This window comes from Poecilia reticulata, linkage group LG11 (assembly GCF_000633615.1).
Source record: "Poecilia reticulata strain Guanapo linkage group LG11, Guppy_female_1.0+MT, whole genome shotgun sequence".
NCBI classification, from domain to species: domain Eukaryota; kingdom Metazoa; phylum Chordata; class Actinopteri; order Cyprinodontiformes; family Poeciliidae; genus Poecilia; species Poecilia reticulata.
This window is the reverse complement of record NC_024341.1, coordinates 21,027,124-21,050,631: the sequence shown is the minus strand read 5'-3', so window position 1 is coordinate 21,050,631 and position 23,508 is coordinate 21,027,124. Positions and strand designations below refer to the sequence as shown.

The following is a 23,508-nucleotide window of genomic DNA, read 5'->3' as shown; positions in this document are numbered from 1 at the left end:
AGATAGATAGATAGATAGATAGATAGATAGATAGATAGATAGATAGATAGATAGATAGATAGATAGATAGATAGATAGATAGATAGATAGATAGAAAGAAATGAAGGAAAACAAGGTGGTGGAAGTATCATGCTGTGGGGTTGCTTTTTTTGCAGGGGAGGAAAATAGATGAAGTTGCCAGCAACCCATCAAATTGACAATTTGTTGTCATTTTCAACGAACAGCACAACAGAGTTTAACAGGAAAACCCTGTTTTTAAGTCTTAATGGCAACAAATCTACACCAAATCAATAATTACCAAAAAGATCTCAAGTTTTTGCTGACTTTTTTTCTGCTATTTCCTTAAGACTTCMGTTTCATACACTGCTCAGTGTTCAAGTAGGTTTTCTTTTTAATTAATCACTTGTTATTCCATCCACGTTTTATTAATTCCCATGYACAGCCTTAAAAAGTTCTGCCAAAGTCGAGCACAGAAGAAGAGAAGAAGCAGCTGAACTCGGGAGAAAACCTCATAACAACAAGACAGAGTGTGATTAATGTTATTGCACTTCTCCATAGTGCTGTGAAAAAGGAGAAAGGACGGCAATGTGAGTCAGAGAAACATCAGGCACCTTGCTTTAAAGCTCCTCYGAGTGAAAGAAGCAGCAGCTCTGGATTCTTCAGAGTGTTTCTCTTTCTGCAGCAGCTCAGTCTGAAACTTTTACCTTCCTGTCCTCYTGTCTTTCATGTCGTTCTGGTTTTTGATCTACAGCCTGACTATCTCGCTCGCTCGCTCTCTCTCGCTCGTCGCCTGTGGGRAAAGTTCACCCGATCTGCCTCTCAGCTCTGTCATCCGCCGTCAGCCCGAAACCTACTCAGCTTYCCGGCTGCAGCAACAGGGAGGCGAGATGCGAGATGCTGATCTGTATGTGTCGTTAAACTGATGGGCTCCTTCTGCAGGGGGGGTTACCTTGATCTGAGCGCAGATTTGGACAGAATGAAAATGTTGGGAGTAATGAAATATTCTGACAACTCGGATCGTTTTGCCTGCTGCATGTGTCACCGCGATGTCAATCTGCCTGGTAAAAAAAAAAAAAAAAAAAAGCCATCCAAGCGCAGAACATATGTCTCCAGACAAACCAGAACACATTAATCTAAAAGAAACCCCTAGATGTAAATACACAAGCAAACAGGTGAGCAATACTCTCACTTTTCTCCCCTTAAAATGTTTGTTTCTCTTTATAATTCATATCAGATGAAGCAAAAAAGAAAAGGAAAATAGCACCCCGTTCCCGACTGTATTCCTATAAAATGCCACTGCTGCAGCCAGAATCCTGAATGAACGAGGAGGAGAGATGAAGTCAAGCTCACCGTTGATCAAAGCGGAGAGTCCAGAGAGGAGAAGAGCCACAGAGTGCCACATCCTGGTCGGGAGCAACCGGAGGGAAAAGAAAACGGAGACGCTCTAGATGTCAGAGGAGAAGGGGATGGAGAGAGGATGGAGATGTGAGCGGAGCTCCGCATCCAGTCGGCATCAGATGGGAGCAGCGTGAGCATGTGCTCGCTGGAGGAGGAGGAGGCGGCGATGGAGGAAGAGGGGGAGGAGGAGACGGGAGCTGAGAGCTCTGCCTGCCTCTCAGGGGAGGTGGGTCTAAAATGGAAAAGCAAGAAAAATGTCAATGATGCGAGTGAAAGGGTTGTAGATGGAGAAGGAGGGTGAGAATGGAGAGGTTTTAATTGGTTGAACAGATGATGGTGAAGATTGTTGGGAAAAGGAGAAGATGAGGCCATTCATGTAAACAGTGCAGAGAATAGAAACTAAATTAAATAATTCATGCTTGATTTATTCGTTTTTATCGTCAAATAATAATAATGAGTAGAAATTTAAAAAATATAAGTTCTAAATATTTATCCATCTTGATTTGCTTCATTTTTAAGTGATTATTTATTTTGTATTTTATTAATTATATATATAAGATTAAAAATATAATTTCTGTGTATTTCACTCTCAGTTTGTGTATAAATAATGAATTTATTTTGTTTTGATTTTGAATAATTATGGCTTGAATTTATATTTTATTACAACGGTATTTAAAAACATGAGAAGAAACACATTGAAATATGTGATTTCTATTTATGTATCTATTTTTATTTTATAACAATTTTTGCCATTGGGCAGGTCTGTGACGAAAATGCAGCATGTCAAATATTTTCACAGTTTTATGTGTCTGTTTTCATAAGTAAAAAGAATTAACTAATTAAAAACAATTAAAATAAAAACACTTGCATGTTTTTTTAATCTACAACACAATAATATTTAATCAAAAGTTTGACAAATGTTACACAAATACTTGAATAACATTTATTAATTCAAACACAAATAATAAGCAAAAAAACTATGTAAATAATCTCACTGAAATATTTGGCTGAGTTTTCTCCTCATCCTTTAGTTTGTAATCAGTAGATTATCCTCCAAATCCCCAACAGTTTCTCATAAATTCATCCTTCACACACCCCTGCTTTGTGTTCTCTCTCTCTCTCTCTCTTGTTAACATGTGCTGCACAGCATGTTTCAGAAATCTCCATGACAGATTCTTTCACTCATGATGACACACTACAGTGGTGACGGCCACGCACCGCTGGGCTGAAAGCCCTGTATGTGTGTGTGTGTACGTATGTGAGCGAGTGTGTGTGAGGCCTTTGAATCAGCGGTGCAGACGGACTCCGGTTTAATTGAGAAAGTGCTGGGCTCTGCAGGAGGACACTGGGAATGTGCATAGTTAAACTCTACTTCTCATTTGTCCTCGTGAAATGCTGATGCAAGGGCAGAGGCAGCGAGAAGCTGAAAGACCGAGGCACAGAAGGGGGGAGGGGGGGGGCAAGAAAATGAGGAAGAAAGACTTAGACTGTATAATAGATTACCCTATTACTTCTGCTGCCCTTCGGAATTACCCCCCTCTCTCCCAGGAAGCCTGTCGCACATCCGGAGCTACACATTCATGCTCCGCTGCACACAAGAGGATGGAGAGTGGGCCCTTTGAGGCGAAAAGAATGATGGCAGAGTCAAGAAAAGCAGGAGAAACGGCACATTTGGAGCAAGAAATAAGCAGAATCTAATCATCTCGTTGCTGCTTTTTTTTTTTTTWARGKTKKTTTTTTTTCCGTAATTTGTGCYTAGCTGATTTTCTGCACGTCACGTTGTTGTGCACCGAGCAACCAGTGTGACACAGAGCCAACAAAACTAAATTCATTAGGCCTCGTAAAGACACAGCTTGGAGGCACTGAGGCGTGGGTGACATCTGGTGGTTTGTTTTCCAAGTGCACGCTGCGCTGGAGCTCAGCACTGGCAGGAGTGTTGTCAGGGAGCAGCGAGGAGCCGCTCTCAATTAACAAGCAGGGGAGTCGGATAAGCAGAGCAGGACGGAAATGAGATGTTAATTATACCCCCCAAAAATGTCAGGAAAATAAAGTCAGAGAAGGAACTGAGTTAATTCCACAAACCGTGCTTTGCAAAACTTATTTTAATGCATAGACCAACAAATGCACGTTTTTAGAAAAGTTTGATAAGTTTATGGTATTTTTGTGCCAGGAATTTTGGGTCTCGTGACAAAAACTGGAACTGCTGTCACGATCTTTTTGAGTCTATTTGACCCATCAAAGGCTTTACATAAGTAACTTTTAAGACTTGCAGCTGTCGTGCTTCCTTTGATCCAATTTATTATTGTGTATCTATTGTGATATTTTACAGAACAGTCAAGTAACACTGTAATAAAAATGCTATCTATATCAAAAAAATTAAAAGAAATCTGACTGTAATTCAACGTTTTGAAATTGGGCCTCTGTCTCTTTAAAAATTCCTGCTCTCTCTGAAACTCCGCCTTCAGGAAGTTATCACAATATGATTTCTGTATTAGTTCTCTAAGAATATTTTTACCAGCGTTGCACTGAGAGGTAGCTCAGCAGATGCGCAGTTACAACAGGTGTTTGCTAATCGCTGCTGGCTAGTCTGAAGGAGCTGACTGTGGGAGAAGCATGAAAGTTGCAGCTTACAGGAGGATCTGTGTCTTGAAGGTGGAGCAAGGTTCACTCAGGCGTTTTCCGCAGCTGAATGGTTGCCACGGAGATTAAAGGTTTTCTCAAACACGCATTAAAGAATGGAGACGTCTGTTTTTGATGAGGGAATAACATTATAAAGGCGATGTAAAGCTTTAAAAATCTGATTTTACATAATACTGCCCCTTTGACTGCTAGTGAACTACACATGCAACAGTCTGCGATTTGAAGCAATGTTTGAAGCAGACTTAACTTTAAGTAAAAATGCAAAAAAGAAAACATTCACAAATATTACTGCTGTCAAAATTAATGCACGCAATCAACCTAAAAGGTTTAGGTGTTAATGTCACATAATGTGTAATGACGGCACTTGACATCATGTAATGTTTACCGGTTTTCCTAATTGTTGACTGTGTGGTGTCTTCTGACTTTGTATTTTTGTATTTGTATGATGTAAAGCACTTTGAACTGCCTTGTTATTGAAACATTTATACAAATAAACTTAATTTATTGATTTAATCGTATTACCTATTTTCACCTAAAAGTCTGCGTTGGGTTACTTAGTTTACAGCAGCGCGTTGATGGTCTTGTACTGCGGTCAGCAATGCAGACTCAGGTCTAGGAGTGGTAACGTTTAACTTTTACTGCCAAAAACAAGTAAAAACAATGTTTATATAAAACATTGTTTATCCGTTTTTGTATTCTCATTAATCAGGGGTTTGGAACTGTCTCTTTAAATGATGAGGTGTTTGTTAAAGTGAATTTAACTTGCTGTTAAATTCACTTTATTCTGGTTGAGCACACTTAATGCTCCACTGTGCTAAATGCTGAATGCCACACCTGACAATGCAGCCATCAGCCATCTGCCATTGCTCCTGCTGTGCTGTGTGTTTTTAATTACCCAGCTGATTGGATTAGGCCCTTTCCTACGCTGACATGTCCCCTCCACTTAATAGGATGTTATCGACAAAACCAGCACTTCCCTGTGAAGTCTGATTTTGTCAGAGTGGCTTTTTTTCTGTTGTCCGGACTGGAGTTAAGTTGATGAAGTTCTGCTCCAATGGATTTCAGTTACATCCTGTTGCAGCAAGTCCAGGAGGAGGACAAAGTGGACTGTAATCCAATAAAATGTGTGGAATAGCGGATCCGGCAAAGTGTTTCTTTGGCGGAAAGTGATTTGTTGTCAAAAACTGGCTACAACTTTCAAATAAAAGAAGTGCCAAGTAGCATACCATCTTCTAAAGCTCAAAATAAATCAGAACATATACACTGCTCAAAAAAATAAAGGGAACASTTAAACAACACAATATAACTCCAAGTAAATCAAACTTCTGTGAAATCAAACTGTCCACTTAGGAAGCAACACTGATTGACAACGGGGACCCTCGTCGGGTCAATCAGTGTTGCTTCCTAAGTGGACAGTTTTGATTTCACAGAAGTTTGATTTACTTGGAGTTATATTGTGTTGTTTAAGTGTTCCCTTTATTTTTTTGAGCAGTATATTAAACAAATAGAGTCCCCTTTAGATGGTTAAACTGACTACAAGTGATAAGGTTCAGACAAAGCCATTTGGACTGCGGGCCTGTGTGGACTATGAGCTTAGTTCAGGTAATATTTATGTGTTTATAGCGTCGGGTGATGAAATAAGATATGATGACATGCCTTCACATCACTTTGTAAACCAGCTAAAGCTCAGGTCACATTATCCTCTCTCTGAAAAAACAGTTTTCATGTTTTCTGGTGGCTGCTGGTCCAGAAGCACTAGAGATCCAAATGGAAGAACAAAAACATGCAAAATGTGAATTTTGCAACAGTCCCCTTTAAYATGACTGAGATCTATAGAGTCCGAGTTGGACCTTATTGTTTATTTTATATRCATGTATATATGTATTTCTCTGAGCATTGAAGAGTCTGAGTCTGAGGTAAATCTGACGTTAAGTCCCATCCTGGAAATCCCGGCAGCTATCTTGAACGTTTTCCTCACATAAATATTATCTATCTGTGTAGACAAATAAACAAACAAAGTACAAATGCTTTTATAAACCCAATAGACAGAAACAAATGCTTTACAATAGTCATTCCTCATGCCTTTCCATCTTGGCATTGTGTTAACACATACATGCAGACTGAAACCTGTAACAGACAAAATCACTGCTTTTATAGGCTACTGTTKATCAATTAAATGCAAAGGCAGCACTTGGCCACTGCTTCTGGTCTAAAATTGTGTGAAAATGCAAGGTTGTACTTACTTTTTCCACTCAGTTTCTGTATTTTGCTGGTTAGGTAAATTGCTGGGTAGTTGGTTGGTTGATCCATTGGTTGGTCATTGGTTTGGGGTTTGGTTGGTCGGTCATTGGTTTAGGGTTTGGTTGGTTGGTTGGTTGGTTGGTTGGTTGGTTGGTTGGTTTGGGGATTCATATGAACATTAGGGATTGTTTGGTCATTGGTTTAGGGTTTGGTTGGTTGGTCATTGGTTTGGGAGTTGGTTGGTCATTGGTTTAGGGTTTGGTTGGTTGGTCATTGGTTTGGGGGTTGGTTGGTTGGTTGGTTGGTTGGTTGGTTGGTTGGTTGGTTGGTTGGTTGGTTGGTTGGTTGGTTGGTCATTGGTTTATGGTTTGGATGTTGGTTTGTAGGTCATTTGTTAGGGGGTTAGTTGGTTGGTCAGTCAGTTGGCCCATTTTTTGGTCAAATTGTTGGTTGGTTGGCTGATCAATCAGTTAGTGATGATCTGGACAAATCAGCTTAGCATTCTTTGACTTTTTTAATGTGTTAAGTAAAAAATGTCAAGCACTGTCATGGTTTATTAATACCTTGCACGGGATATGAGAGCTTACAGGATTATACACTCATGAACAAGGCAGAGTAAAAAGCTCTGTCAGACAGACTCAACACATTATTTTTATACCCAGGACAGATTATTAAYATCAGGAGACACAGTCTGGCTGCAGAAAACATAATCTAATCTGGGTGTGCAGCTCAGACTGGTTCATTTGGTGATAGTTCATAAGCATTAAATAAGACATAACATGATCATCAGATTAATACAGTCACTACCCTGTCGTGGCATTTTCCACCAAAGAGGTCTGCAGAATTTCACAATAACATATTTAATTTAATGAACAACAGCATCTTACASAACAATATTTCACCCTCAGSCCTCTGGGTTTCATACATAAAATATTAGGAGTTCAACATTCATTTAAGCTGCAAAACAATGTGACTACATGCAGAGTCTGCTGRTATCACTGTGGATATTTCTGTATTAGTTGCCAGAAGGCAGCAGGATCAAAAATAACTGTGGCTGCTTTTCTGCTTTCAATGACCTACCAACCAACTCCTTTGAAGTATGTGCAGACAACTGCTCTCAGTGTTGTTTCATTCGTTCTGATCTGTTTATGGTCATGCATTTTAGATTGTAACACTCATTAGATCAGTCTGTTGATGTTTTGGGATCTTACAGGATATCTTCAGCTATATTTTGGCCASAGCTAAATCAACTTTACTTGTGTTACCTTCTGTTGCTTTGCATCTTCATWTTTTCTCAATCAACTCTACCCCATAATGTAGGACACTTCCTTAGACTCTAATCACAACCTTTGACTTCTTAAGTCCTATTTGTTACCTCTCCAAGTGAGTCTTGTTTATCTTTTTTCCTCCCAGCAGATCAGACCGAAGCAATTAACCTGACCAGAAGATAAACTGGCACATGCTGAAGATTTAGGGCACGGAGCAGATTTGCCACTTACCAGCCCCAGCAATTAGGGAGGCTGAAAATATCCCCTGATTCGTTTCACTTTCTTAACAGTCAGAGGAGGATTTGCAGCAGAGGAGACTAACTGAAAATGTGCTGGCTTCTGTCCAYGAAGCCCAGAAGAATTGACACTCAGCTACCAACTACAGCAGTGTGGATTTACAAGCTTTTGGCAGGAGGCTTGAATTAATTTGAAGCCTTGCAGATGTGTATAATTTAGGACAACATAATTTAGAAACATTTGTGGGTGTGTGTAACTAGAACACAGTCAGGATGCAGTAGTTTTTTCCCCCTATAAAAACAAACTAAATGGGGTAGATTTTTTTATGTTTTTCTGTGCTGAGTGAGAGATTTAATCAAAAACTGTCTGCAATGAGAATAAGGAATGAGAATATTGAAATATAAAATATAGAGGTATTTATACAAACTGAGCCTTCCCACATTTTGTCACATTATATACAAACACGTTAAAGTATTTTAATTGCTTTTGTGTGGAACTAGAATTATATGCAGTATTCAGTTTTTCCATAAATAGAAGTCTGAAAAGTGTGGCATCCACACAGTGAGAGGAACATATATTAAATATTGCTGTGATTTTTCAGAAAATTTATTGAAATTCACACCAAATGTTTGTTGCATCCTAGGTGCACAAAGGAGCGTTATCGCAAATCCTTCCTTCCAGCAGCTGTAAGACTTTATAACCATAAAGTAAAACAAAGAAAATATAACAAAAAAACTGAATGCTTACATTGATGCAGTTAATTTAGTTTTTTTTTAAATTTTAAATAATATCCCTGCTGTGGTTTCTAATATTCATATTTTTAATTTCTTGAAAACAGTCTACTGTTTTCATGCACAAATGCATATTTTATCTTATCTCAGTTGCAGAATAAGCAAGCATGTGGAACAAAGTGCTTTGGTCAGAACAGACCAAAACTGGTTAAACACTGCACACCACTGGTGTGAAATTTGTGAAATTTAAAGGCAGGGTCAGGCAAAGTACAAGGTGAAAACAAGTGAAAACGAAAAAGAATTGAGACTATTCAATACGGCAGTGTTAAGCCAACATGATAATGATGGCTAGCATTCACTTTCTAGCTAATTTTGACCTGAAAACTAAAGTTACCCAGTTAATGAATTAAGTTAATGTTATCCAACATGCTAGTGTTAAGCCAACATCTTAATGATAGCATTTAAGCTAACACTAGCTTTCTAGCTAATTTTGAGTCAGATTTAAATTTGACTTGCTAAACAGATTAAGCTAATGTTACTGCAGCACAAGGTGATTCAACAAGGTATAGAATCAGGAGGCCTTCTTGCAAATGTCTGCAAAACTTGTTTGAAATTGTTTTGTGTATATTTTCCCTTCCTCTTCACAGTACTATTCCTGTTGATATCTAACATAAAAATCGCCCCAAAATAACACAAAGAGCTGTGAATACTTCAAAACAGTGTAATAAAAATCTGGAAGAGCGTCTGAAGAAGGCAAAATCAGGGTGGATGATACCTGCTGTTACTCTCCCGCTGCTCTCCCTCAATCCATCTTTAAATAGATGGTGTCTACAGATTAAATACAGTTTTTTTTTTTTTGTTATCCCGCTACTATCCAGTTGCGCTCCACCCACCCTTTGCTTCCTGGGTCTTTCCAGTCAGAGGCCGTTCTATTATCTTTGCACCCATCTGTCACACGGATTTAGATAAATTCATGATGCTGGATGTCATTGTTATGACTCTGGCCTTTAATACTCCACCCTATTGCTTGAATCGGCTGGCATATTTGATATTTCATAATCTCATCACCTCACAATCTCTATTTCACCTGAATAATCTTCAATGCTAATCTGCTGAACTGATTGAGGATTACGTCTTCTTTTTCCCCAAAGTGTTTCAAAAACACACTTCTCTCATGAAAATAATGAGTCCAATTAAAGAGATTATAGATGAAATGCAGTACAATGCCATTTCTGGGTTGATTTTAAGAACATTTCCAGCTTGATCTTCGGCCCCAGGGGTCTTTACACATTCACATTTGTGCACATGCACACACAAACCATCCGGCGGGATGAAGTCTGCCAATCCCCTCTGACAGATGACCCAGTCGTTGCCTTTGCAACATCTGCAACTTAGTCCTTGCTGTCATTAAGCCCCAGCCGAGCTTTAAGGAAGAAGCCCTGACGATCACAGAGCGACTGAATGAATGYCTTTAGATGTGATGGATATCAACGAGTCCAACTCAACGTGTTCAGGGGAAGTTCTTGAGCTTCAGCCGAATCCATGGGAGGAGCTCTGGGGGGATCCACAGGGAAAGTTCACACATGAAGGGAGCGGACGTTGGGAATATTAGGCTGTGAATGAAACCAAGCCRAATGGTGCAGAATCTTTGTTTGAACGTTCTCGAATGAAAATGATCCTGTTGAGASCTTTTAAGGAGTTCACGTTGAAGATCTTTGTGATTCGGGCGAATGTGACCTTCAGGACTGAGGGCTGAAATACTTCGGTGGGAAACAAGCAGACAAAGCCGTTTTTAATCCTCGCTGTGGATTGCTTTGAGACCYGAGCCTGGACAGTAAGGTAGGATCAAAAAYAACAGAAGAAAAGGTTTGGATCTGCAGGGGTACGGAAGAGGATTAGGGCTACTGCAAGAAAATAAATCTCACTTTATTTTTCTCTGAATTCAGACTTAAATCACAGAATTCTGACCTTTTTTTTCTAAATTCTCACCTTTTTTCCCCCCAGAATGCTGACTTTAAACTCAAAAGTAAAGTCAGAATTCTGAGATTAAAGGATGCTTTAATCTCACAATACTCACTTAAATCACAGAATTCTGATTTTTTTCCTCAGAACTTGCGAGTTTTTTCTCAGGATGCTGATTTTAATTTCAGAATTAAAGTCAGAATTCTTTCATCTCAAAATACCCACTTTATTCGCAGAATTTTTACCTTAATCTCAGAATTATGACTTTAATCTTTTGAGATTAAAAGTCAGACTTCAGAGAAAAAGTCAGATTTTTTTTTCTCAGTGGCCCTAATCCTCTTCCATACAAAGTGAGACAACCTTTATATGGCTGAATTTTTTAAAACGTGAKCATAAGTGAGGCGTAGATATGAAAGATGTGAAAAATCTCTGCTCACTAAACTTCAGCAGCAATTTTCCATCCAACTGCTGCTACCATCTGTCCAGACTCTTTTTACCTTCGTGTTTGTTTTGTCTAACRTATTCCCTCRCCTTYTGCTTGAACCTTAAAAGCATCTCTTCCCCATGGAGCATTCTCCATCAATGAACTCAACGGTGGTGGATGGAGACGAGCTGGAGGACCACCGGCCCCTCCTGCCACCGAGGATGGTCGCCCCACCTCAGGCCTACTCGCCCCAATGTGGGATACATCACACAGTCCAGACACCCATCGACCACACCGCATGGCTGGACAGAACCCAGGCCCTGGCTACCACGCCTTTGTACAACGGCCACCTCTACGTCACTGCGACGCCTCGATCCAACAGGAGGAGAGAGAAAACCAAGGGCAAAGAGAAAAAATGCGAGAAACGGCCGCAAAATCCAGGCGTGAACGAGCGCAATCACCAGAGCAAAACTAAAACTCTGAGCGCAAACAGACTCCAGGAGACGGTTACGTCCTTCACCGACGTGCCCATGTCCCCGTGTGGATCGCCCTTCAAGGGCCACAGCAGGTCCAACCTGGATCTCAGGGATGTTGACGGTCGAGGGTACCGCAAGCCGGGCAACGTTTCTCTGGAGATGCACGACCGCCAGAGCCTCCCAGAGATCATCATCACCAGCAAGGACGACAACCTCCAGCAGCAGCAGCAGCACAAGCACAAGGCGCTGCAATACCACCAGCACCCGGGGGAGGCCAAGGGGCCGCTGCCAGGGGCCAAGCGTTTCACCAGGAGCCCCAGCCCCAGTCCTCAGCACAGCCCCAAACGCAAGGAAGACGCCAAGAAGGACTCGTACTCGCGGACGCACAACATCGGCTGGCGGCTGGTCCGCAGGAGGTCCCTGTTCCTGAGGAGGCAGCGGCTGAACGACTGCGCCCTGGCGGTGGGGCTGTTCGGCGTGGTCATGATGGTGATGGAGACGGAGCTGTCCTGGAGCATCTACAGCAAGGTCAGGGGGCTTCTGGAGTGCAACAAATCACACTGCACAGCTGCATCTTTAATATGTCGTCATGACGTTAGAAACAGCAGGAAAAGGCAATTTTATAGACAGTTACACAGGACTAAAGCCGTTTCCTCACTTTTACATCAATGAAATAGTTGTATTTGTCACCATGTGCATATATTACATGCACAATATGTTCAAGAAACTCTGAGCTTTATGGGGTTAATTTTAGGGTGCAGCAAACACTGCAAAAATACAGAATCTTACAAAGTATCTTTGACTAGTTTGTCTTATTACACTTGAAATAAGACAAAACTAACTTACAAGTAACTTTTCAGCAAGATATAGGAGTTTGTTTTAGGCCAATGATTCATTAATATTAATAAAAAAAGTGCTAGTTCCACTTGCAGATTATTTTATTTATAACAAGAAAAAAATGTCTTGATATAAGTGAAATAAGGATTTTATTTTATTTTTTACTAAAAACAAGTTACGCTGAAAAGTTACTGTCTTACTTCAAAGTGTTCAACAGCAATCACACCACAAATACTTGGCAAGATTTTGTTTTTGCAATTAATGCACACACACACACACAMAAAAAAWAWATATATATATATATATCTATATATTAATAATAATAATAACGCACTGTAGCAGAATTTGTATTGTTTCGAAGTTGCTTTTATTCGGTTGTTCTGATTTTGTTTCGTCAAATTGATTTAAGCAGGTTGAATGTGAATAATTCTCCTTGTGCTGCTTCTCCTGCAGAGCTCCATCTACTCGCTATGCTTCAAGTCAGTCATCAGTTTTTCTACGCTCATCCTGTTGGGCCTCATTGTGGCGTACCACTGCTGTGAGGTGCAGGTGACCCAGCTGTTCATTCTTACGTAACCCAAAATTATCCCCGACGTGTCTCTTAAAATCTTTGAAATTAAAGACTCTAACCATTTTTCTGTAACATTTAAAAAGTTTCTTATCTGTTGGGAAATTCTTTCTCAAATTGTTTCAAATAAACGTTTCAGAGTTGAGTGTGGGAACATTTTTTGAAATAGTGCTTTTTTTGAACAAACTCAACACCTCACCCTCAGAGGAGCACCTTATATAACCTGCTTTCTGATTTCCCAATCACTGCTGACCTGGTTTAGCACCGTGACCCAGTGCTGAAGGAAAGCAGGACAATATTTAAGGACTGATCCTTAAATATTGTTTTTTTTTTCCCCATCTTGATTTAATTTTCTCAGAAAGCTGGAGTTTAATTATAAGTAAGGTAGATTAGCCTTTCCTTGAAGTTTGTAATCTGGTAAAGATCACCAACTAAGATACCCTGCTCCAAACAAGTAAAAATATAGAAAGCAAGATGTTTTTCTCTTGCTATAAGTAAGGAAATCTGCCAATGGAATGAACATTTTTTTGTGTCAATATTAATGGGTTTTGGGGTTTTTTTTTTTTTTGTTGCTAAAAGCAAGCTCCTATATCTTGCTGAAAAGTTACTTGTAAGTTAGTTTTGTCTTATTTTAAGAATACTGAGCTATTTGCACAAGAAACCAAACARAAATTGTTTAGATTTTGTGTTTCTGCAGTGAATGTTGCTGGCTGGGGTGTCTGAGTTGCAAATATCTTTTTTTAATGAGCTAAGGATTAGCATACTTTGAAAAGTGCTCCTCAAATTATTCTAGTTTGTTTTGCATGGACATTTTTAAATAGATAAAATTGATATCTTCCAAATCTGGCAACTACATTCTTATGAAGACATAGAAGAAGAAAGGAATACATTTACTTATGGGGCCCATATGGGAAAAAAATGGATCATCCACAGGTTAAATAATGGTCCCATGTTAATTGTCACAATAGGTTTAATGTGTAGAATAATAGAAATTGGTTTAGAACAACTTTGGGTAAAAACGGGGATATGTTGTGCATGTTGAGTTGATTTTTCTAATTCCCTTTTGCCCAATGTTGTCCTTTATTAGAAGAAAATGTAAAGTCCCAATTAGTATCCTTCCAAAGGTATACAGGGCCCACATACACATATTGGTTGGTATTCATATTCTCTCTGAACTGGGACCAGCATATATTTCAGAAAGACTGTTGGCAGTCCAGTAATAAAACAAAAACTATTTACCACCAATCTAACCTTTACATGAATGTTGTGTTGCCATCAATTCAACAGCTAATCAGAATAACAGTGGGCTAAAGAAGTTACTCTGAGGTATTCCTCGTTTAAATGGGAAAAATACATTTGAAAGAAGACAAAACTAACTTACAAATAACTTTTCAGCAAGATATATGAACTTGTTTTAAGAAAATACTTTCTTAATATTGATTTTAAAAAGTATTAGTTGTACTGTCACTGGGGAAAATGTCTTCCTATAAGTGAACTAATACTGTTTCATAAATATTGAGGACTTATTAGCTCATATTTCGAGCTGAAAAGTTTATTGTAAGTTAGTTTTGTCTTTTTTAATGTGAAATAAGACATTGGCACTACAAAACTAGACATAAAGATTTTGTGTAGACCACAACTAAATCCAACTCTGGATGRAAGAATTGCTTCAGCTAAATAATTTCTTGTCTTCCTTGTGACAGCTCTACGTTCATGACATTGGTGCAGAGGACTGGAGAATAGCCATGACCACCGACCGCTTCGCCCTGATCGTCTTGGAGCTCTTCATAGTGGCCATCCATCCTTATCCGGTGGGAATAGTGGCATACTTCCAGAAGACCAAAGTCCGCACAACCCTCTCTGAGACCGAGCTGGAGATCATGCTGGCTTTGCCCATGTTTCTGAGACTGTACCTGCTAGGTCGGGCCATGATGCTGCACAGCCGCCTYTTCACGGACACGGCCTCCCGAAGCATCGGRGCCCTGAACAAGGTGGGGGCGTAACTCCTTGACATGCTTTCTTCAATCTGGCCTAACTGAATTTTGAAAGCCTGACTCGTGTAAATTAAATCAAGAAGACAAATTCAAGAAACAACCTGTTTAGGGTATRATTCGTGAAATTTGGAGTCTGTTTTGGACAATGACTTGAGCTGCCCTTCAGTTTTGTACATTTCATCCTCATCTGTTTATATCTTGTGTCTAGGTGGGCCGAGAGGTCTGTAGAAGTGTGACGCTTGAGGTGTGACTAACAGTTTCACTTTCACGAACCCTGCTGGTTTCACATGCCAGCCATGTCCCTCACTGACTCCTTTATGTGCCCGCTTTCATTTCCATATCTCAACATGTCCACCTGGCTAATCCCTCCCTTATAACCGCAATATAAAAGTGATGAAAATGACGTCTGCATCCCTAACTCCTCTGCAAAACCAAACCTACTGTCCATGTATCGAGCCAGATTGCAAACAAGTTTTCTTATCCCTCATCTCCTCTGTGTTATGTAAGGATTATCTGACAGGTGCTATTTTAAGTAGTCTGGCTAAGTAGTGCTCTTGTGTCAAAATGATGACGTAATGAGTGGATTTTTTTTTTTTTTTACTGCCAGATCCACTTCAACACCCGCTTTGTGGGGAAAACGTTGATGACCACCTATCCTGGCACTGTCCTGATGATTTTCAGTGTTTCTCTGTGGATTGTGGCAGCGTGGGGCCTGCATGTGTGTGAGAGGTATGTGTGTGGAGAGCATCTGGTGTGGAAGCACCAGATGCTCCACACCAGATGCATAATTTCTGGTTTTACTTTGTTGAACTAAAAAGTCTTAAGCCCAAACTTATCCCTATTTTGAAGGAGTTTCAAAATTGATAAATAGTTTCCAAACTTTCTTTATAGAAGTAGGCTACTTGTAATTTGCATTAGTGAAATAATTTGTCCTCAGTGAATAAGGGTGCTAAAACTGGTCCCAGCCCAGGGGCCACATCCTTGTGTTGTGCATATTGATATGCCATTATTTATGAGKTTTTTTTTTTTTATTACCGTTTGTRGTTTGGAAGAAATTAAAAATGACTTCAAACCTAACACAGTAAAACATTAGTAAGGGTTGACACAGTGATGTCAGTTACTTCGTAAGGCAGTGCGCTAATCCGACCGCTTTTTTCAGTAACAAGTAACCTAACGCGCTACTATTTCCAAACCTGAAACCAAATTTAAAGTTACTTATCCAAATCACTATGCGTTTTTGTCATTTCACTATTTAAAAACATCTATACTTACTTTCCTCCTCCTGCTTCTTGGAGAGATGCGTAATCCCACGCGGCGACACAAACGCAAACAATGGCGGGAGGAGAGAGATGCGCGATTTTTAGCCGGAAATACAGAAAATATTTTGAGTTTGTTTCCAGCTAAAAAAAAAWTATAATATCAACATGCTGGCGACAAAGTGCTACTTCTACACCCTTGAAAGTAGGTGGGACAAAATAACGAGTTATTTTTTGTAGGCCTATTTCGAAGAAAGCCCCCTAGTGGAGGACGGAGACATTACCAGTCGATCCCAGATCAGGCATACTAGCTGATTGCTGATGTTCAGATTACAATTTCCTTGAATAAAATGTCACAAACATTAAAACGTRAAAAATTGTAACTTTACAACAATTTTTTGYCTGTGTTTATATTGCTTTTTTTTGTCTTATATAAACTTACATGAATTTGTATTTATTTTTRTAAATTTCTAATTGSCATTTTTATGTTGAAGCAGCAGGGGGCGTTGTCGGCAGCTACTGAAAGTAACTGAAARCGTAATTTGTAATCTATCTTAAAAGCCGCTACTTTTAAACTACTTTTATTTGATTGTTTTWAATAAAAATGATCAGTAAAGTAACWACTAATTGCGTATTTTTAAGGRGTAATCAAGTTACTTTTTCAAACTATGACGGGGGGAAGAAAATTGTCTTGTTTGTCCCTACAGGCACCACAATTACAGAGACCTCAGCAGCAACTACATGGAGGCCCTGTGGATGGTCTCCGTCACCTTCCTGTCCATCGGTTACGGAGACGTGGTCCCTCACACTTACTGCGGCCGCAGCATCTGCCTCCTCACTGGGATCATGGTGAGTCAGAGGCGGGGGAGTTTGATCCACCGTGAAGTCTAGTCCAATCACACCCTGACTGCTGGTGTCTCAACAGGGGGCGGGATGCACGGTCCTGGTGGTGGCGGTGGTGGCCAGGAAGCTGGAGTTGACCCGAGCTGAGAAGCACGTCCACAACTTCATGATGGACTCTCACATCTCCAAGAGGGTGAATGCTAACAACTACAGCTGCGACAAAACTGTTATTTTTAGTTGTCAAAATCGGCACATTCTACACATTTCTCATTTAACCACGTGGAGCTTTTTATATATCATATTCGATCCCACATCCTCTGGAATGGGCGCGGTGTATTTCTGTGTTTAAACCGTTAAATCTGAATGATTCTTGTTAGAATATTCAAGTTTTTAAATCTTACCTTGATATGCGCTTCAGGCATCAGAGAAGACAAACATTTCTCTGCAGGGAAGAAGAGGAGTAATTGTTTATTTTCCATCAAAAATATCTATTTAAGTCCATGGTAGCCTATTGAAATTGCTCTCAGTATGATTTCAAGTATTTCCAGCRATAGTATGTGAAATTATTTTGAAAATATTTTCTATGATTAAATCGTATGATCTTTTGAAAGCTAAACTCAATGGACACCAGGAGTTGGGATGACAATTATTAATTGTTGAGACATTGTGCAAAGAAAAAATTATTCGAAAGGATTTTATAGCATATTTGTGATTTCACAATTAATTTATTGTATTTGTATGCTGATGGTTTTTTATGAATATAAACTCTGACTTTTTTTAACTAATAGTAAAAAAACGTATTTTTTCCTCCTCTATTGCTGAAAGAGTGTAAAAATAAAACATTTGTTTGCACATTAGGCCTAAACTGGGTTAAAATATTAAATTAAACAATAATTTATTTTATTACATTTTTATGCTTGTGTTTTTTTATCAGTGTAAACTCTGACTGTGTCGAACTGCTAGTAAAAAAAATGCATTTTTACTTTTATTGCAATGCTGAAAATTTTGTTGGATAAAATATTTGTTTGGTCTTTACGTAAAAATTACATCTAAAGGGGCTAAAATATTAAAATAATCAATCCAATTCCTTTTTTAAAAATTAGAAAATAAACATTTTATCGCCTAAAAGACGATAAAATGTGAATTTGAACCAGCTGAAGCTAAATCTGCCACTTATTCCGACTATTCCAAGTAATTCTTTCAGCCCAATTATTAATATACATATTTTCTCACTTTTTTTTGACGTCTTTAATAAAGATTGACATGAAAAATTGTGGAAAAATATGCAACTGGGGTAAAACGTTTGCGCAGGTTAGTAAGAATCCAACAGAAAGGGATTGAGAAAGACGAGGACGCCAACCTGGAGGATTTATTTACAATCTATTTTCAATATGAAAGTCAATAATGAGTCCAAACGACTTATGTGGCTCTCAGTAATATATGCGGTTTGTTGGTGTTAGTCAGCACATCCCGTAAAAACAGCACTTAAGAGGTTATGTGCATAAACACGCAATAACTCCTYGTGATTTTCTGCGCCCTTTCACCAGATAAAAATTGCAGCAGCGAATGTGCTGAGAGAGACTTGGCTCATCTACAAGCACACTAAGCTGTCAAGAGAAAGAGACAACACCAGAGTCCGCATGCACCAGAGGAAGCTGCTGCTGGCCATCCACCAGTAAGACCACAGGAACCTGCCGCCTTTTGAATCTGGTTTCCATTTATCATCCGATCCCACAGAGCAGAATCAGTAGCACACGGAATATGATTTATCACGTTTTGTTTTTTATTTGCAGGTTCCTCCTTTTCTGTTTCATCTCTGTAAACCCGGTGTCAATAAACKGCAAAGCACGAAATTCTGATTTAATTTGGAATTTAAATACATTTTAGTGTTTCTCTACAGTGCGTCTGTTTGCGGTTTTACCTGTCACATTTAGGAGGTATTTATTTTAAAGTAAATTAAGTTTTATTTATCTAAACATCTTTATTTGCCCAGTGTTGGCTGGTGATTAGCACATGTGAGCTTGACACAGAAGATACAACTCAGTTAAACTCTTGGGAAGAAAAAATATTTAATTTTGATGTAATTTACGTGCAAAATCAGCGATTTATATTTAAATGATTCAACTTTAAAAGAGAACATGCTCAACCAAAAGTTACACAATATCACTAGTTTCTAATGCAAATATCTTAGTACACTTGAAATAAGATAAAACTGATTTGCAAGTAACTTTTCAGCAAGAAATAGCAGCTTATTTTTACGCTAATAATTCTTTAATGTTGATTTTTTTTTTCTTTTTAAGTTCTATCTCTACTGGCAGATTATTTCTTATATCAATCATTTTTTCTCATGTTTTCCCTTCATGACACCGATTGTTCACTAATGTTCTCCAACAAACCTCTGACGCCATCACAAATGGAAAACTAAACTAATGTGAACTCTATTTACTAATTAGGTGGCTTCTGAAAAAAAGTTGGTTTCTTTGGGGCTTATTTAGGGGTGACAAAGTAAAGGGGACTGAACAGAAATGCATGCACACGTTTCAGATTTTTACTGATAAAAAGTGAAAATTATTCATCCTTTTCCCACCTTACAATCATCCAATCATGAAAATAAAAATCCATTGGAGTTTGCTGGGGACAAAGTGACAAAAATGAAAAGTATTCAGACATTTTGAATAATTTTTCAAGTGATTCCCTACAGATTCCTTACAGCTGCATTCATGAGTGTCTCTCCACCTTCAGGTTACGGAGAGTGAAGATGGAGAAGAGGATCCTTGCAGATCAGGGGAACACGCTCGTTGACCTCTGCAAGGTGAGAGAGGCAAGTGAAGGCATCATGTGCAGTTGCACCTAAAATTATTCAACACCCCCAAAAATTTAGGTTTATGAGCAAAATAAAGAAGCATCCAAGGTGTTTGCGGTAAACAAATCAAACTAAATCGAGTTGGTTCTCTAAACTCAACCAAAAGTGCCTCAAATGCAGCCTCAAAATTATTCAGCATCTTTACTTCTTCTTACGAGAGATTGCTTTTGCTCTTTTGACCAATCTTTGTTCAGCATTCCTGAAAAATCTTATTTACAATCCCAAAATTGTGTAAAAGCTTGATAATTTTATTTTATAACCTGAAAACAAAAAATAAAAAATACTCTTTAATTTAAAATCAAATTATCTTCATGAGCTAAGCTAAATAAGCTCATTTGTTTCAAGCAGTTTGTGTAACTATAAACAGGCCAAAGGCAGAAAAGGCTCTCAGGGTTGCAAAGGTCGCTGATCCCCAGCATCACCGAGCCGCCGCCCTGCCTCACTCTCAACAGGAAGTACCTTAATGTATGCTTCATTTTTAATGTCCAGATATGCTGACGAATAACTAAAAGTTCTGGTTTTGAGTCGTGTGATTTTGCTTGTGCTTTTGGACCAGATGTGCTTTTGGACCAGGCTTTTGCTGGTGCTGGTCCTTTGCAGTCCATGGAGAATTCTGTTTGATTCAAATCTCCCTTCACTACTCTGACTGAGATTTCTCCCATTGTATTGGATTTCTTTGGTTGAATTTCTACCGGGGCCGAACGGCGAACAGCAGGAGAATTTGTGAACAACGACATGGATTTTTTGCTCAGTTTTAAATTTGTATTCTGCTTGTAGTTTTCAGAATGATACCAGAGGAAGTGAACAAAGTCGTTTTGACCATGATGGCCAAATATTGTATTAACATTAAAGCTGCAGTATGTAACTTTTATTTATTTTTTTACATAACTGTTAAAACTATCACTATGTCTATGGTATGAGACAAATAATCTGTGAAAAAAAATCAAGCTCGTCTGCTAGATTTTTCAAAAACAACCAATCAGAGCCAAGAGGAGGGTCTTAGCGATCTCAATCATGTTCATGTACACGTTTCCCCTTGCTGCAGCTTCTTCTCATCAACCAAACTTGTCATGAATGCTTAGTGTAGTTAGCATGGCCACAGGCTTTCCTGTAGAAGTTGTTTCTCTGCCATTAGCATGTTTAGCAGCGAGTATATGAATGTGATTAGCAGCGCTAAGGCTCTGATTGGTTGTTTTGACCGGGAGTGGCGCATTTCTTCAGATGGCAGCAGTAGCTCAGAGATCGATGTTTTCACAGATTACCCGTTTCGTCTCTGACAAATGAGTCTCATCGGGACACGTCCTCTAATTCGTGGAACATGACGGTTTGCGTTTGTTTACAGCAAACACCTGAACAACTGCGAATTTTGCCAATAAACCAAATTTTTCTCAATTGAAGATTGAATTGTTTTAGCTGCAACTGTGACTCCCTCAAAACAAATCCCCGATCGAGCGTTGGTGTAACTCCTCCACCAAACTGGCGCACAGATGCAGAGCCTGATGTACGACGTGCTGGCGGAGGTGCAGGGCTGCAGGGGGGAGCTGAACTCAAACATCAGCAGCCTGGTGAAGAACGTGGAGGAGCTGAGGGAGGGCTTCCGGTGCCTGATGCCGCTGCTGTCCAGCACGCTGTCCACGCAGAACTCCTCCATCCGCCACCTGCTGAGGGAGCGGGAGGAGAAGAGCGAGTGTGTGAGCGGAGCAGAGGGGTAGAAAGGCGCAGTGGGGAGGAGGAGAACCCGGTTTCAGGAGGTTTCTATTGAAAATTGGACAGGTTTGTACTGATGTGCATACAACTATATATATATATATATATATATATATAAAACATAATGTAGCAGAAATACGAACACATGTAGAAATTTGTCCCAGCTCACTTCTTCTCAAGGTATTTCTCCTGGACTAACACAAAACGTTTCACTGATATTAAACTAGATTTGCAATATATTAAAGTCTAATGGTGCGTTCACAACAAACGCGCCTGACGCTTCAAGTTCAACGCGTGTGCACTTTTGGTGCGTTCACACCAATCGCGTTTTGAGCGTCAGGCACATGTGTTTTCCATTCAGTCTATGTGGAGCGTCGGACGCGTTGGAGGCTCTTGACGCTTCATACGCTGGAAACTGTTCAAATTCCGCCACGCTAAAAGCTCGAAACACGCTAAAACGGCCCTCCACGCGCCTCTACATAGGCTAAGTTTACACTGCAGCCTAAAGTGACCTAATTCAGATTTTTTGCCGTGGCCATTCACACTTCCAAATAAATGCGACCTGTATGTGTTCTCCAGTGAACGGGCAAACGACCTGAGGTTGTCCCCGCATGCGCAGTAGAGGGCGCAATAGCGTCAGTTCTCAGAGTTCTGCCAACCGCCATAAAAAGAAGAAGAGCTCAGTGTGGAGCATAGCTTACATATTTGAAGTTGTTGTTCAACCGCAGCAGCATATTAACAACTTAATCCCCAATATAGTCCATCATGGTTGTTGTTCTTCCCGCTTGCGCGAAACAGGGCGCAGAATAGTGACGTTTGTAGAGTGACGTTCAGGTCAGATGAATGCGACCTGGGGTGCGTTCACACTGCAGCCTGAAGTCATAGACATAATTCCGATTTTTTTGGACGTAATGCGACCTGTATCCGATCTTTTCATGGCAGTGTGAGCAGCACAGGTCGGATTCTTTTTCAAATGTGACCCATATCCAACACGTCTCCTTTTCAAATGCGACCTAACGTTCAGGTCGCATTCATCCGAACAGAACGTCACTGATTCTCAACAAATCTCACTATTCTGCGTCCTGATACGAGCAAGCGGGAAGAAAAACAACCATGATGGACTATATTGGGGATTAAACTGTTAATATGCTGCTCCGGTTGGACAACAACTTCAAATATGTAAGCTAAGCTACACCGTTAGCCTCCATGTTTACTTCCGCAAACACTGAGCTCTTCTTTTTATGGCAGTTGGCAGCATAGACATAATATAAGGATAGACGCCTCATGGACCGCTCTCGCCTATTGTCGCTGACGAGATTTAGGGCGGCCATCTTGGAGCGGTACACAGCTCCACTCAGCGTTATGTGTTTAGCAAGCACAATGACGTATCAGCGCATTTAATCGATCATAACACGCTTTTTTGTTACTGAAAACCATATTCAAATATCTATCAAAGCTACATTTATAAGCAATTGTATTATTTAAGTATGTTTTTAATACATAGTTCCACATATTCAAATATGCTTAGTGGCTATAACAATAGAATAGGAATGGAATATTCAGATATTGATGTATGATGAGCATATTACAAAGCCCACAGCCGTTCATAATTTATTTAATAATTTATTTAGTAATATCAATACATATTTATATAACTATACAAACACAATGAAATGATTAATAATAGCACAAATAAATAATGATTAATACTGAATAATATATATTGGATACATGTTTATATATATATATATATGCTTTTCAGCCGACGAGTTCTAGCTTCAGAGATTCAGCAGCTGAGATTGAGTCCAAAATCCCATGTGAGATTCATCCGTGCTGCAGTGAATCTGTCTCTCTTTATAGATATCTCCCTCTTCTTCCTCACATCGTGTCTTTATGAAACTTTCAAAACAAAAACGGAAGATTTTGGATGTGTCTTACTAGTGAAAGAATTACATATAAATAATAGTCTTTACCACCTGTGTAAACTTTGCTGGTGAATGTTATAACACATAATATAAGTTTTATAATATGTGTTACATTGTTTCATTTCTAATATAGGCTCT

At 39.4% G+C, this 23,508-nt stretch overlaps 2 protein-coding genes and 1 long non-coding RNA gene across 4 annotated transcripts in view; 1 reads left to right on the top strand and 2 right to left on the bottom strand.

The window, feature by feature from the left end:
• chrna11 (cholinergic receptor, nicotinic, alpha 11) overlaps nucleotides 1–1,532 on the bottom strand; it is a 33,996-nt gene extending 32,464 nt beyond the window's left edge. Inside the window, exon 1 of the mRNA XM_017307556.1 lies at nucleotides 1,351–1,532. Coding sequence (XP_017163045.1) covers nucleotides 1,351–1,402 — 52 coding nt within the window. The 5' untranslated portion in view covers nucleotides 1,403–1,532. The remainder of the gene's footprint in view (nucleotides 1–1,350) is intronic.
• LOC103472690 (small conductance calcium-activated potassium channel protein 1-like) lies at nucleotides 1,513–22,028 on the top strand. Its single transcript, XM_017307557.1, has 10 exons — nucleotides 1,513–1,624; nucleotides 11,030–11,905; nucleotides 12,668–12,763; nucleotides 14,486–14,773; nucleotides 15,384–15,505; nucleotides 16,740–16,881; nucleotides 16,958–17,068; nucleotides 18,423–18,550; nucleotides 19,618–19,687; nucleotides 21,226–22,028. The coding sequence occupies exons 1-10, from the start codon at nucleotides 1,535–1,537 to the stop codon at nucleotides 21,448–21,450; spliced, it is 2,148 nt and encodes a 715-aa protein (XP_017163046.1). The 5' UTR covers nucleotides 1,513–1,534; the 3' UTR covers nucleotides 21,451–22,028.
• Nucleotides 16,929–19,708, bottom strand: LOC103472689 (uncharacterized). 2 transcript variants are annotated; one of them, XR_534915.1, is made up of 3 exons: nucleotides 19,586–19,708; nucleotides 17,277–17,317; nucleotides 16,929–17,018 (listed from the first exon to the last, which is right to left on the bottom strand). It is a non-coding gene; the product is annotated as an uncharacterized LOC103472689 (long non-coding RNA). The 2 variants fall into 2 exon arrangements; XR_001777086.1 differs by having other exon boundaries at nucleotides 16,996–17,088.
• Nucleotides 22,029–23,508: the final 1,480 nt, after the last annotated feature.